The sequence below is a fragment of the Vombatus ursinus genome, unplaced genomic scaffold, assembly GCF_900497805.2.
Source record: "Vombatus ursinus unplaced genomic scaffold, bare-nosed wombat genome assembly UNPS02001287.1, whole genome shotgun sequence".
NCBI classification, from domain to species: Eukaryota; Metazoa; Chordata; class Mammalia; order Diprotodontia; family Vombatidae; genus Vombatus; species Vombatus ursinus.
Genome location: NW_020941065.1, coordinates 10,975,486 through 10,987,950, shown reverse-complemented (window position 1 = coordinate 10,987,950; position 12,465 = coordinate 10,975,486). Strand labels below are relative to the sequence as shown.

General features: G+C 47.1%; 1 protein-coding gene across 4 annotated transcripts in view; it reads left to right on the top strand.

The window, feature by feature from the left end:
* SSH1 (slingshot protein phosphatase 1) overlaps positions 1-12,465 on the top strand; it is a 101,835-nt gene that overhangs the window by 42,164 nt on the left and 47,206 nt on the right. The window contains exons 1-3 of one of the 4 annotated variants that reach the window (XM_027864148.1): positions 379-1,777; positions 2,084-2,156; positions 7,430-7,533. In XM_027864148.1, the coding sequence (XP_027719949.1) occupies positions 2,128-2,156; positions 7,430-7,533 (133 nt within the window). In that variant the 5' untranslated portion in view covers positions 379-1,777; positions 2,084-2,127. Of the gene's footprint in view, positions 1-378; positions 1,778-2,083; positions 2,162-7,429; positions 7,534-12,465 lie in introns of those variants that run through there. The other 3 variants (XM_027864153.1, XM_027864161.1, XM_027864144.1) reach the window with 3 other exon arrangements.

Sequence of the window (12,465 nt, the reverse complement as noted above, 5' to 3'; positions counted from 1 at the left end):
GGAGAGAGAGAAAGAGAGAGAGAGAGACAGATGAGAGAGCAAGGGAGAGAAACAGAAACAGACAGAGAAAGAGAAGAAAGAAAGAAAGAGAGAGAGAGAGAGAGAGACAGATGAGAGCGAGGGAGAGAGACAGAAAGAGAAGAAAGAAAGAGGAGAGAGAGAAAGAGAGAGAGAGAGACAGAGGAGAGAGCAAGGGAGAGAAACAGAAACAGACAGAGAAAGAGAAGAAAGAAAGAGAGAGAGAGAGAGAGAGAGAGACAGATGAGAGCGAGGGAGAGAGACAGAAAGAGAAGAAAGAAAGAGGAGAGAGAGAAAGAGAGAGAGAGAGACAGATGAGAGAGCAAGGGAGAGAAACAGAAACAGACAGAGAAAGAGAAGAAAGAAAGAGAAGAGAGAGAGAAAGACAGAGAGAGAGAGAGAGAAGAATTATATGTATTACAGAGCTAGGGGAGTGTGGGCTATCAAAAGAATGCATTTTTCTTAAGAGACTCTATAAAAGGGTGCTTTGAAATCCTGATGAATTCAATTACTGTTCTTCACTGGTAAGGAGAATTCCGTGAGGATCCAAGTGTCCGTCATGGTTAGATCCGTGGCATGCCGCCGCTTAAGCAGCTGGTCCTTTTGGGGAGCTCAGTGCTAAGATCCGGGAAATAGGACATCGGTGAGGTTGGGTGTCTTGTTGTCCCAGAATCCCGTGGCCGACTGTTCTTTGCTTTTGTGTGGTTGGTCCATCCCCCTGAGCTCTCGAGATGGAGAGTGACCTCACAGCCCTCGCTGATGTGCTGTTCTGACCGCCTTGCCCTGTGAAATGTTCTTCCAGTAAGTGGCTCTCATTGATTGTCTAGGAGAACAGAGGCAGCCAGTTAAAAGGCAGTGATCAATGCAGTCTGCTTGCCCTCCCACCAGATGGAGGGGAGCGCCCTGTACTTACAGGCTTAAGGCTGGAGCACGGAGGGACCTGTCGGCTTTGGCACCGAAAGCCCTGGACTTTTAGTCAAAGAACAGAGGTTCCGATCCCGTCTCTGCCACTGACTGTGTGATCTTGGGGCCACTTGCTTAACCTCCCTGGCCCTCAGTTTCCATATCTGTTAAATGAAGGAAAGGGGTTGGATTAGATGACCTCTGGAGTCATTTCCGCTCTACAACTACGATCATGGGACAGAATGAGCTGATTCCTTCTGTGTTGTAACATTTCCTTTGGGGGATAGGGGAAGGAAGAGAGACCAGGGTAATTTTTACCCATGATTCACAAAGCAGAGGTCATTGAGAATGGTTTATACGGTTGGCCATTTCCAGTGGGCTAGGGTTTTTTTGTTGTTGTTTTTGAAAGTCCCGAACAAAAGAGATGGGTGTTGGATTGGAAAGCCTTTTCCTCCCCTCCCCTCTCTCCTTCCTTCCGCATCGACTTTGATGTACCAGGGGCAGGCATGGAAGGATACTGTTTGTTCTCCTCAGGCTCGGGAAGCCTTGTGACAGGGATCCTTGGTGCCCAGGGTCATCAGAGACCTGGCCCTGGAGAAGACTAATTCTGATGAGCTTGACCATCCAATCCCAAAGAGAAATGGTAGGCCATTAGGGGAGAGAGAAGGAGAGAGGCTGGTGGGAGGTCCGCCAGCGAGGAAATGAGCAGCTCTGTATTAGTCATCCCGGATAGGGGCTTGGAGACTTCTATCTCCCTCGTGGGCGAGTGGCAGGCTGCAGAACAAGGAGGATTTTTCAATTGCTCTTCGCCATTTGAAGACTTTGGATAACTTGGCACTAACAGAGAGAGAAAGGTGTAAGTTAAAGGGTGATAAATTAAGATGGAAGGTATGGGTTCTGGTCCTGCTTTTATCACTGGCTTCATTGCATGGCCATAGAGAAGTCCCTTCTACCCTTTGGGTCTCCCTTTTCTCCTGGGAGAAATGAAGAATGTTTGTCCTCAAGTCTGACTTTCCTGGGTTTCAGTTCCCTCATGTGTCAAATGACGGGTTGGACCAGATATTGGCCTTTGAGGTCCCTTCCAGCTCGAAATCAAATGAGATAATATTGGTGATGCACATAGCAGGCGCTTAATAAATGCTTATTCCCATCGCTTCCCTAGATCAACAAACCCGTGACCCTGTGCTGATCTTGAGATTCCTGTGAATGTTTGGGATACTGGATGGTACACTGGGGTAAGGTATGACTATGGACCATGGCCTCGTAGAATGGAAGATAGGTGGAAGAGGCCTCCCACCTCGAGGCTACCTACTTTAGCCTCTTCATTTTCCAAGGGAGGAAACCGGGGCTCAACGACTTGCCTGTGTCAGAAGTGGGATGTCATGGGACTCAGAGCTGGGTGGGGCCTGGGAGGCCATTGCATTCAACCCCCTTGTTTTACAAATAAGGAAACTGAGGCCTGGGAGGGTTAGTGGCTTGCCTCATAGCTGGTCTTGAACTCTGGTTTCTCTGACTCCAGGGCCAACATTCTACTTGATTATACCCTGAAGTTATTTTGTTGTCTAGAATGACACCAGTTACCTAGAATAATTCAGGGGCCGATTCAGTGTTTCTTGAATTGAGAAGAAACCAACCCAAACATGCGTTTGTTTGTTTGATTATTTAATCCAGACCTGCTTTTATAAAACAGCAGTGTAGAAATGCATTCCTAAATGATTTATTGGCCTGGAGTCACCCAGATGAGATGTATTAGAGGCAGAGCTTCCTAACTCCAGAACTGGCCCTTAATCCACTAGCCTGCGCCACCTTGGTATTACTCTCACTGGTTATTCACATAATAAGTTTGCTCGCAACAATTTTGGGGAGTTGTTTGGATCTAATTGTGTAGGTTAGAGCCTTAGGGCCAGAGATGGAAGACATCTCATCTCATCTAACCTGGCTCTGGAGCATGACTGCCCTTAAGAGCATCTGTGATGGGTCATCATTAATTCTTGTCTTTATGACTCACAGTGATGGAGATCTTCCCTCTGACCTCCCCCGAAGTTTATAATCTACTGTGGAGTATGGGGTGGAATGGGGGACCACACATGGATGTTGTTGTCCAGTTGTTTTTCAATCGTGTCCGACCCTTCGTGACCCCATCTGGGGTTTTCTTGACAGAGACACTGGAGTGGTTTGCCGTTACCTTCTGCAGCTCATTTTACAGATGAGGAAACTGAGGCAGACAGGGTGAAGTAAGTGACTTGCCCAGGGTCACACAACCTAAATGTCTGAGGACAGATTTGAACTCAGGAAGTTGAGTCTTCCTGACTCAGCTATATAGGAAATCTAGAGAAAGTGAATACAAGTAATTTTCGGATAGATGAAATGCTAGCAAGTAGGGGAATCCCCAAAGGCCTCTTGTAGAGGTAATGCTGGAGCTGGGCTTAAAGGCAGCTAAGGTTTGGTTTTGTGTCTTCTTTCTCATGGGTTCCTCCCATCGGTTCTAATTCTTCTTTACAACATGACTAATGTGAAAATAGGTTTAATAGGAATGTGTATGTAGAATCTGTATCAGACTGTGTGCTGTCTTGGGGATGGGGGAGGGGAGGGAGGGGGAGAAAATTGAAAACTCAAAAGCTTATGGAAGTGAATGTTGAAAACTAAAAATAAATAAATTAAAAAATAAAGGGAGCTAGGGATTCTGAGGTGGGCGTGGGGAGGCAGGCACGTTGTATACAGAGAACAGTAAGGAGGCTGGTTTGGCTCAGCCAGAGAGTGCGTGAATAGTAATACCAGCCAGCGTTTACGTAGTGCTTACTGTGTGCCATAAACATTTTGTAATTATCTCATTTGATCTCCACAACAATCCTGGGACCTAGGTGCTATCATCACCCCCGTTTTACAGGTGAAGAAACTGAGGCAGGCTGTGGTGAAGTGGCTTGCCCAAGGTCACACAGTGGATAAGTGTCTGAGGTCAGATTTGAACTCGTGAAGATGAGTCTTCCTGACTCCAGGCCCTGCGCTCTATCTGCTAATCTGCAGTGAGCTTAGATCGACTTGGAGCCGGGTGGTGAAGGGCTTTAAATGCCCAACAGGGAGCACAGAAGATTCTTGAGGCGAGGTGACCTTTACCCTTAGCTAATGGCAGCTTCCTCTCTCTAGCCCTTGAAGGTTTACAAAGCATTTTACTGAAGAAGAAAAAAAACAAGCCCCTGGAATTTAAGGTAGTGTGGATGTGTCTTTTGTTCCCATTTTATAGATGAGGAAGCCAAGGCTCAGAAGTAGAACCTGTCCAGAGTCTGACAGAAGGTGCCGGAGGTGGTGTTTGGAGCGTCGTGCTCCTCTCCCTCCACCCCGCGGCTTCTGTTCATTCTTAGAATTCAGATCTTTTATTTTCGCTGTCTGTCTTGGTGGAATGGAAAGCACTCCTTGTCCTTTTTCATCGGCTGGAGCTTTCTTTATCTCTTCCCTGGGCAGGCAGCTTGGCCCACAGAGGGGGCAGGACTCTTCTTCCAAGATCTCCCTACTCACACAGTCCAATGTGAAGCCCACCCTTAGGCAGGCCGCTGGAATGTCGGTGAAGACATATGGGGGCCGGGGGAGAAGGAGGCTGTTTGTCCCCAGCAGTAAGAGTAAGACCTGTTGTATGGCAAGTTGTCTATACTATGAGAGGAACACCCTGGGGCCAACTGCAGCCAAGATCTCTCTTTCCCATTATGTAGAATCATGTAATGAGCTGGGAGGGCCCCTAGCACATGGAGGGTCAGAGCTGGGAGGGCCCTTAGAACATGGAATGTCAGAGCTGGGAGGAGCCTGAGAGCAGGGGATGTCAGAGCTGAGAGGAGCCTTAGAACAGAGGATGTCAGAGCTGGGAGGGCCCCTAGAACATAGCATGTCAGAGCCAGGATGAAGCTTTAAAGCAGAAAATGTCAGAGCTGGGAGGGCCCCTAGAACATGGAGTGTCAGAGCCAGGAGAAACTTTAAAGCAGAAAATGTCAGAGCTGGGAGTGCCCCTAGAACATGGAGTGTCAGAGCCAGGAGAAGCTTTAAAGCAGAAAATGTCAGAGCTGGGAGGGCCCTTAGAACATGGAATGTCAGAGCTGGGAGGGGCCTTAGAACATGGAATGTCAGAACTGGGAGGGGCCTTAGAACAGGGGATGTCAGAGCTGGGAGGGCCCCTAGAACATAAAATATCAGAGCTGGGAGGGGCTTTAGAACAGGGGATGTCAGAGGTGGTAGTTTAGTACATAAAACACTAGGCGCTGAAGCATAGGGCTAGAAGTTCTTTTCAAATTCTCTTTGCACACAGATATCTTTATATCTACTGAAATTAGAATTCTCTGTCTCAAGTCTTCACCTGAAGCTTTAAATAGACTGATACGATGCTAAACATTTCACTGAGGCCGCTTTAGCTTCAAGGCATGTGGTCTGATCAGGAAAACTTCAAGCTGAGCTCACAGTTCACCCCTGCATGAAGCCTGTCCCATCCCCCCAAGCTGATGAGGTACTCCCCCTAATTGCCCTGTATATAGTTTCTTGTTATCCTTTTCTATGCACAGTCAAGCAATAAACATTTATTAAGCACCTACTGTATTCGAGGCGGGGTGCCAAGCTCTGGACTTACTGGCTTCCCTGTGGAGCTTAAGCTGCCCGAGGGCCAGGACTGCCTCCTTTTTGTCCATCTGTCTTCAGGGTCTGACACAATTCTGTAGCCACTGAAATGTGTGTGGATTGATTTGTGTCTGGGGTTTCGGTGCTGGCCTTATCTCATCATCTGGGGCGGGGGGGGGGGGGGGGGGGGGGGCTCACACCAGCATGAAGCCTACATTCTAACAGGGAAGACAACAAGGACCTATAGAAATACACACAGCCTCAGTGTAGAGTGACTCAGTACAAATATATGCAGAGCGGTCAGACGGGACTCCCCAGACTTCCCCACCTCTGTCCCAGCAGCCTCCTCCCCAGGAGATGCCTCCGCCTCCAGGGGTCCCTCCCAGATGGTGCCCGGCCCATCCACATTGACTTTGCTCCCAGCTCTGCTCCTGACGTCCATGGGCATTTTTCTCCCCCTTTCCCTTTTCCTCAGTTTCTCCATCTGTAATATTACAGATGTGGACTGCATGGCATCTCAAGGCCCTTGCAGTTCCAAAGTGATGACTCAGTCAGGGGCATGAACTGGCTTGTTCTCCCAAAGCTTGTAATCTGCTTCCTGCTTTGTAAGACAAAGGCCAATCCCACTGTACGTTTGGGAACACAGACTCGTCTGCCGATGGGCTCAGATTTAGTGATAAGGAACATAGGGTCAGGAGTTTGCAGCGTCGCAGGTCTGGAGCTGGAAGGCCATTCAATCAAACCCCTTCATTTTACAAATGGGGAAACTGAGACCAGGGAGATTGAGACTTGCCCAAGATTCCACAGATAGGCAAGCATCCCCCGTGGGATTTGAACTCGGGTCCCTTGACTCCCAAGCTAGCCATCTTTTCAGTATATCCTGCCCTACAGGTTTTGTGTCTGACCTTGTCAGAGCCTATCCTGAATCCCATAAGTTAGATCCCAGGAGGGATTATTTGATTCCTTGTATTTGTATCTGTAGTGCCTAGTACAGTGCCTGGCACATAGTAGGTACATAAGGGAGAAGGGGGTACATATTTATATAGCCCCTACTGTGTGGTAGGCACTGTACTAAGACCTTTACAAAGATTATCTCATTTGATCCACCCTGGGAGGTAGATGCTATTATCCCCATTTTATAGATGGGGAAACTGAGCCAGACAGAGGTGAAGTGACTTGCTCAGGGTCACACAGCTAGTCAGTGTGATTGAGATACTAAGTCTTGCCTTCTATCCACAGCGTCATCTAACTCCATAATAAATATTGGTTGATTAATTGATTAATTCCCCACAACAACATCACCAACTCCCCAAGGTCACCAAGACTTGAACCCAGGTCCTCTGACTCCATATTGGCTATGTGGCTCATACCTCACTTCTCAGTGACATGAAACTCCAACCTAGAACATCTAGAACTAAGCAGCTTGGCTCTAGCACTCTCCAGTCTATGGAACGTTAGCTGTGTGGGGCAGCAGGAAAAGAGCTGAGCTTAGGTCAGGAGACCCAAGTTCAAATCCCAACCATTTTCCTAACTTACTAACTAGGTGACCTTGGACAGGTTGCTATCCCTATCTGAGCCTCAGTTTCCTCACCTGTTACATGAGGATGCTGAAGACTTGTGTTGTTGACCACACAAGCAGTTCCAAGGCTCCTATGAAGTTAATGGATGTAAAAGACGGTTAGGTACTCTCTAAACTTGGATGATTATTAGGTGGGAGCGGAGGGAGGAGGAGGCGGGGGGCAGGGGGTGAGGAGGATGGTTATCCTGGAAGGCTGGGCCTGGGCTGTGGACGGGGGCCACTGGTTTACCTTTCAGGCCTGGATCTTTCCTTCATAGGTATTCCACTACAGTGGCGCCAGGGCTGTGTCTTGGGGCAGATTGACTAATTAGGGTGGGTTTTTTTAATGTCTTCCAGCCTCAGTGAGAGTTTTTTCATGGTGAAAGGCGCTGCTCTCTTCCTGCAACAGGGAAACAGCGCCCAAGGACCGAGGAGCCTCCAGCAGCCCCACAAGCACGCAGGTAAGTACTTGGCCCTGGGCCATCATCATTCTCCTGCTTCCCCAGGTGTATAGAAGATGTCAGTCACTTACGTGGTCCTTTTATGAAGGAGGAATCTCAATAGAGCCCAGACAAGCCAGCCCCGGGTCACTTGTCCAGGGTCACTCGGAAAGTGTCAGAAGCCAGATCTGAACTCGGGTCTTCCAGATGCCAGCTCCATTTCTCTCTCCATTGCCTTGCCTCAGTTTCCTCATTTATAAAATGATGACATGGAATTAGATGAAAGTCTCATGATGCTGTGAGCCTGTGATTTGCCCGAGGTCACACAAGGTCACTGATCTACCTTCTTTCCACTGCATCACAAAACAGCCAGGAGAAATATTTAGGTGGCCCAGTGGGTAGAATACAGGACCTAGAGTCGGGAAGTTCTAAGTTCAAATCCAGCTTCAGACACTGACCATCTGTGTTACCTTGGGCAAGTTGCTTCTCCCTTTGCCTCAGTTTTCTCATCTGTAAAGTGGGAATAATGATAGCACTCCCCCATCCAGAATTGTTATGAGGATCAGCATTTGTAAAGTGTTTTGTAAACCTTAAAGGCTAAAAAAATGCTATCTCTTACTATTTAGTCTTCATGTCAAGAAAACCTTCCTAACGGAGCTGTTGTCCCCAAGTACATCGACTGCCTTGTGTGCTCCCATCACCCTTTTCAGGGGTACCATAGAGAGGATTTTTTTTTAGGCAATTGGGGTTAAGTGACTCGCCCAGGGTCACACAGCTAGGAATTGTCAAGTGTTTGGTTTGAGGCTGGATTTGAACTCAGGTCCTCCTGACTTCAGGGCCAGTGCTCTATCCACTGCGCCACCTAGCTGCCCCTATAGAGGGGATTTTTGTTGGGGTACAGGTAGCCTCTGTGATCAAAATCCAGTCAACTGAGAATGGCTGGAAACCTGGAATCCAGAGGCCTGTGACTCATTCCCTTCTCTACCTTTGACTTAAGGAACCAAGGGTCAACTCACTTGGTGGAAAGAGGGCCAGAGACCTTGAGAGCACCCAAGGAATCCTGTGGTGGGGGCACAGTGTGGAGCTCTGTATGCCTGGTACTTAGTAAACACCTCGGAATAACAAAGACCGAGCGTGGGGACCGGGCTGGGCCTGGGATTTCCATCTGTCAGCATTTCCATAAATCAGCCAACAACCCACTGAAAGAATTTTATCCATATGGAAAATATCCCTTGTGTGAAACCATTCGTCAAGTGTTGGGCCAGGCAGAGGTGGGCAGTTCATAGTTAGTTTTTATCTCACTCCACTCTAGAATTTCGTGAATCATGGCCATCAGTAGTCACTTGTACTGAATTTAAGGGTTATAAGGTGGAGGTGAGGCCAGGCCTGTCTCTGGATAAGGAATAGGTAAGGCCACTTGCTTGTGGTCGTTCAGGGGTAGCTAGGGGTAGGTCAGGAGCTTCATAGCATTGGTCCAGTAGCAAGGCCCCTGCATTTGCAGTCAGGAAGGCCTGGGTTTGATTCTCTCCCTGCACAAGTTACTTCACTTTTATGGGCCTCAGTTTCCTCATCTGTAAAATGAAAAGAAAGGTTTACTAGCTGTATGACCCTGGTTAAGTCACTTAACCTCGATTACCTCACCAAAAAAAAAATGACCCTTGAAACGCCCCTTCCAGCCTTCTTAATCTATGTTCCCTAAATGTTATGATTCTGGGAGGTATCATTATGAGATGATGTCATTTCTGTGTGAGGCTGATGGCGTGTGGTTTCTCCATGTTTCCTTTGAAGCAAGAAATGACATTGGAGTGTCCTGTATGAACTTGAGAGATAACATTGCAGAATGGGTAGAGGACCTGGGTTCCAATCCTGCCGCAGTCACTTATAAGCCTTGACAAATCACTGAACATGTCTGGGCCTCAGTTTCCTTGTCTGCAGAATGGGACAGGAATGTGGACTCAGTGGTGTGTACGGTCCCTTCTAGTTCTAAATCCATAATCCTATGATTCCCACTCTTGAATACCTTGCAGTACTTTTCTTGAACCTCTTTTTCCTTATAATGTACATTGGAGCATGAAAATTGTTATGTATGCCTTCTTGCCCTAACGTGTACATCATCTCCATGTCTATGTATGTGCCTTCATTCACATATACATTTATATATCCACACATACACATATATGCACATGTACATAATATGTGTATTGTGTATATGTACATGTGTGTATATATGAGAGTACATGTAAATGGCATTAAGAACACATACATACGTATCCATGTATGCTTTCAATATGGGGGAGACGGGGTGTCTTTGTGTATTGGCTATCCGCAAAGTCAAAATAGAGCTTCAATTCCTAATTAATAATAATAGCTAGCATATTTATAGCCCTTACTATGTGCCAGATATTGCACTAAATGCTTACAATTTTTATCTCATTTGATCCTCTCAACAACTCTGAGAGGTTGATGCTATTATTATTCTCATTTTAGAGTTGAGGAAACTGAAGCAAACAGGGTTAAGTGACTTGCCCAGGGTCACACAGCTTGTAAGTGTCTGAACTCAGACAGATTTGAACTCAGGGAAGATGAGTCTTCCTGACTCCAGGTGCTCTGTGCACCATGGCGCCCCCTGGCAGCCCATTAGAGATACAAAGACAAAACTAAAAGTAACCCCAGCCTTGGGGGAGCTGACTTTCTTCTGGGGTATACAGCCTATAAACACAGGATAGAATCATAGATTTATGATTAGGCAGGGAACCTAAGGCCATCAAGTCCAATAACCTCTTTTTGGGGAAACTGAGGCTCAAAGACTTGAATGGCATGCCCAGAGTTACAACAGTCAAGATTCAAGCTGAGGTCCTGCTCTGATGAGGAGGGATAAAGCAACCAGAGCAATCAGGGAGGACTCCCTGTAGGAGGCAGCACATGTGTGCCAAGCCTTGGAGGAAGCTAGGGAGATACTTGGAGGGAGAGCATTCCAGGAGGGGATGCATGGCAGACAGCTGTTATTAAGACAAGTGAAACAGTATCGGTAGGCCGTCTGATACATGGCAATGATGGGAACAGCATCTTCAGGGAATGATCAATAGCTAGCTCACCTTTCTTCCTGAGGGCCTCCTAATGTGAAAAGCCCTGTGCAAGGCACCCTGGGAGAGATGAAGTTGAGTAAGAGGCAGTCCTTGCCTTCTAGGAGCTTACATTCTAGAATGGGAGATGAGATGTGTACATCAGCGATGGCGCTACATTTCTTAAACCCTTGGTGAACAAATTCAACTCTACACCATCCTCCTGTCTTGAGTCCCAGCTTTGGATCACTCCCACCATTCACCACCTTCCCTCTCTCTCTCTCTCTCTCTGTCTCTCTGTCTCTCTGTTTCTCTCCTCTCTCTCTGTCTCTCTGTTTCTCTTCCCTCCCTCTCTCTCTCTCGTCTTTCTCCCTCTCTCTCTCTTTCTCTCTTTTGCACACACACACACACACACACACACACGTGTTACTAATCGCACAACCATTCTGACTGGGCCCTCTATGTTACATAACCTCAGCTGGGTCCTCATTGCTGCTCAGCGATCCTACTATCATCTCACTCTTCCATTCTCTATAGTGGATCTTCCAAACCTCCCATGAGTCCCCCCTCCTTTCACCCTCTCAGCTGAGTACCTATTGCCTTTTATTTTACCAGAAAAAAAATAAGTATTTGCCATGAGCTCCCTCTTCTCCCCTCTTCCTCATTTCCTATCAATTATCTGCCACCATCTCCTCCTTCACCCCCAAGTCACATGATGAGATGGCCTCACGCTTTAACAAGGCTAGCCCCTCTACTCGTTCTTGTGACCCCATTCCATCCTGTCTCCTCCAACAAATTGCCCCCTCTGTCTTCCCTACTCTTTCACTTATTTTCATTCTCTCCCTCTCTGCTGCCTACTGCCTATGAACATGCCCATGTCTCCCCCATCCTCAAAAAACCCTCACTTGATCCTTTTATCCCTGATAACTATTGTCCTATATCTTTATAGCTAAACTCCTCAAAATGGCTGTCTACAATAGGAGCCTCCACTTTCTCCCCTCCTCTCTCTCTCTCTGTCTCTGTCTCTCTCAGTCTCTCTCTCTCTCTCTCTCTCTCTCTCTCCCTCTCTCCTTAACCCCTTAAATTCTGGCTTTTGACCTCCTATTTCCACTGACTTTTGACCTCATATTTCCACTGAAACTGCTCTCTCAAAGTTACCAGTGATCTCTTAGTGGCCAAATTCAATGGCCTTTTCTCAATCATCATTTTCCTTGATCTCTGCAGCCTTTGAAACTGTTGATCACTCTTCCTTAATACTCTCTTCTCTCTAAGTTTTCAGGACACCTCTCTCTCCTGGTTTTCCTCCTCCCTCTCTGACTGCTCCTTCTCAGTCTCCTTTGCTGGATCCTCCTCCAGATCATGTCCTCTAACCATAGGTGTCCTTCATGGGTCTGTCCTGGGCCCTCTTCTCATCTCCCTCTATACTACTTTACTTGGTGATCTCATCAGTTCCCATGAATTGAATTACCATCTCTATTCTGATGATTCTCAAATCTTCCTTTCCTGCCTCAGTTTCTCTGCTGACCTTCAATCTCGCATCTCCAGAGGCCTTTCAGGTGTCTCAAACTAGATGTCCAATAGACACCTTAAACTTGACACATCCAAAACAGAACTTATTATCTTCCCTCCAAACCCTTCCCTCTCCTACCTTCCTTATTACTATTGAGGGTACCACCATCCTTTCAATCCCTCAGGCTTCCAACCTAGAAGACATCCTGGATTCCTCATTCCCTGTCACCCCCATATCCAGTCTTTTGCCAAGGCCTGTTAATTTCACCTGTACAGCACCTCTTGTTAATCAGAATCTTTCATCAATTTCACCTTTGCAGCATCTCTTGTCAGTTTCACCTTTGCAGCATCTCTTGTCAATTTCACCTGTGCAGTATCTCTG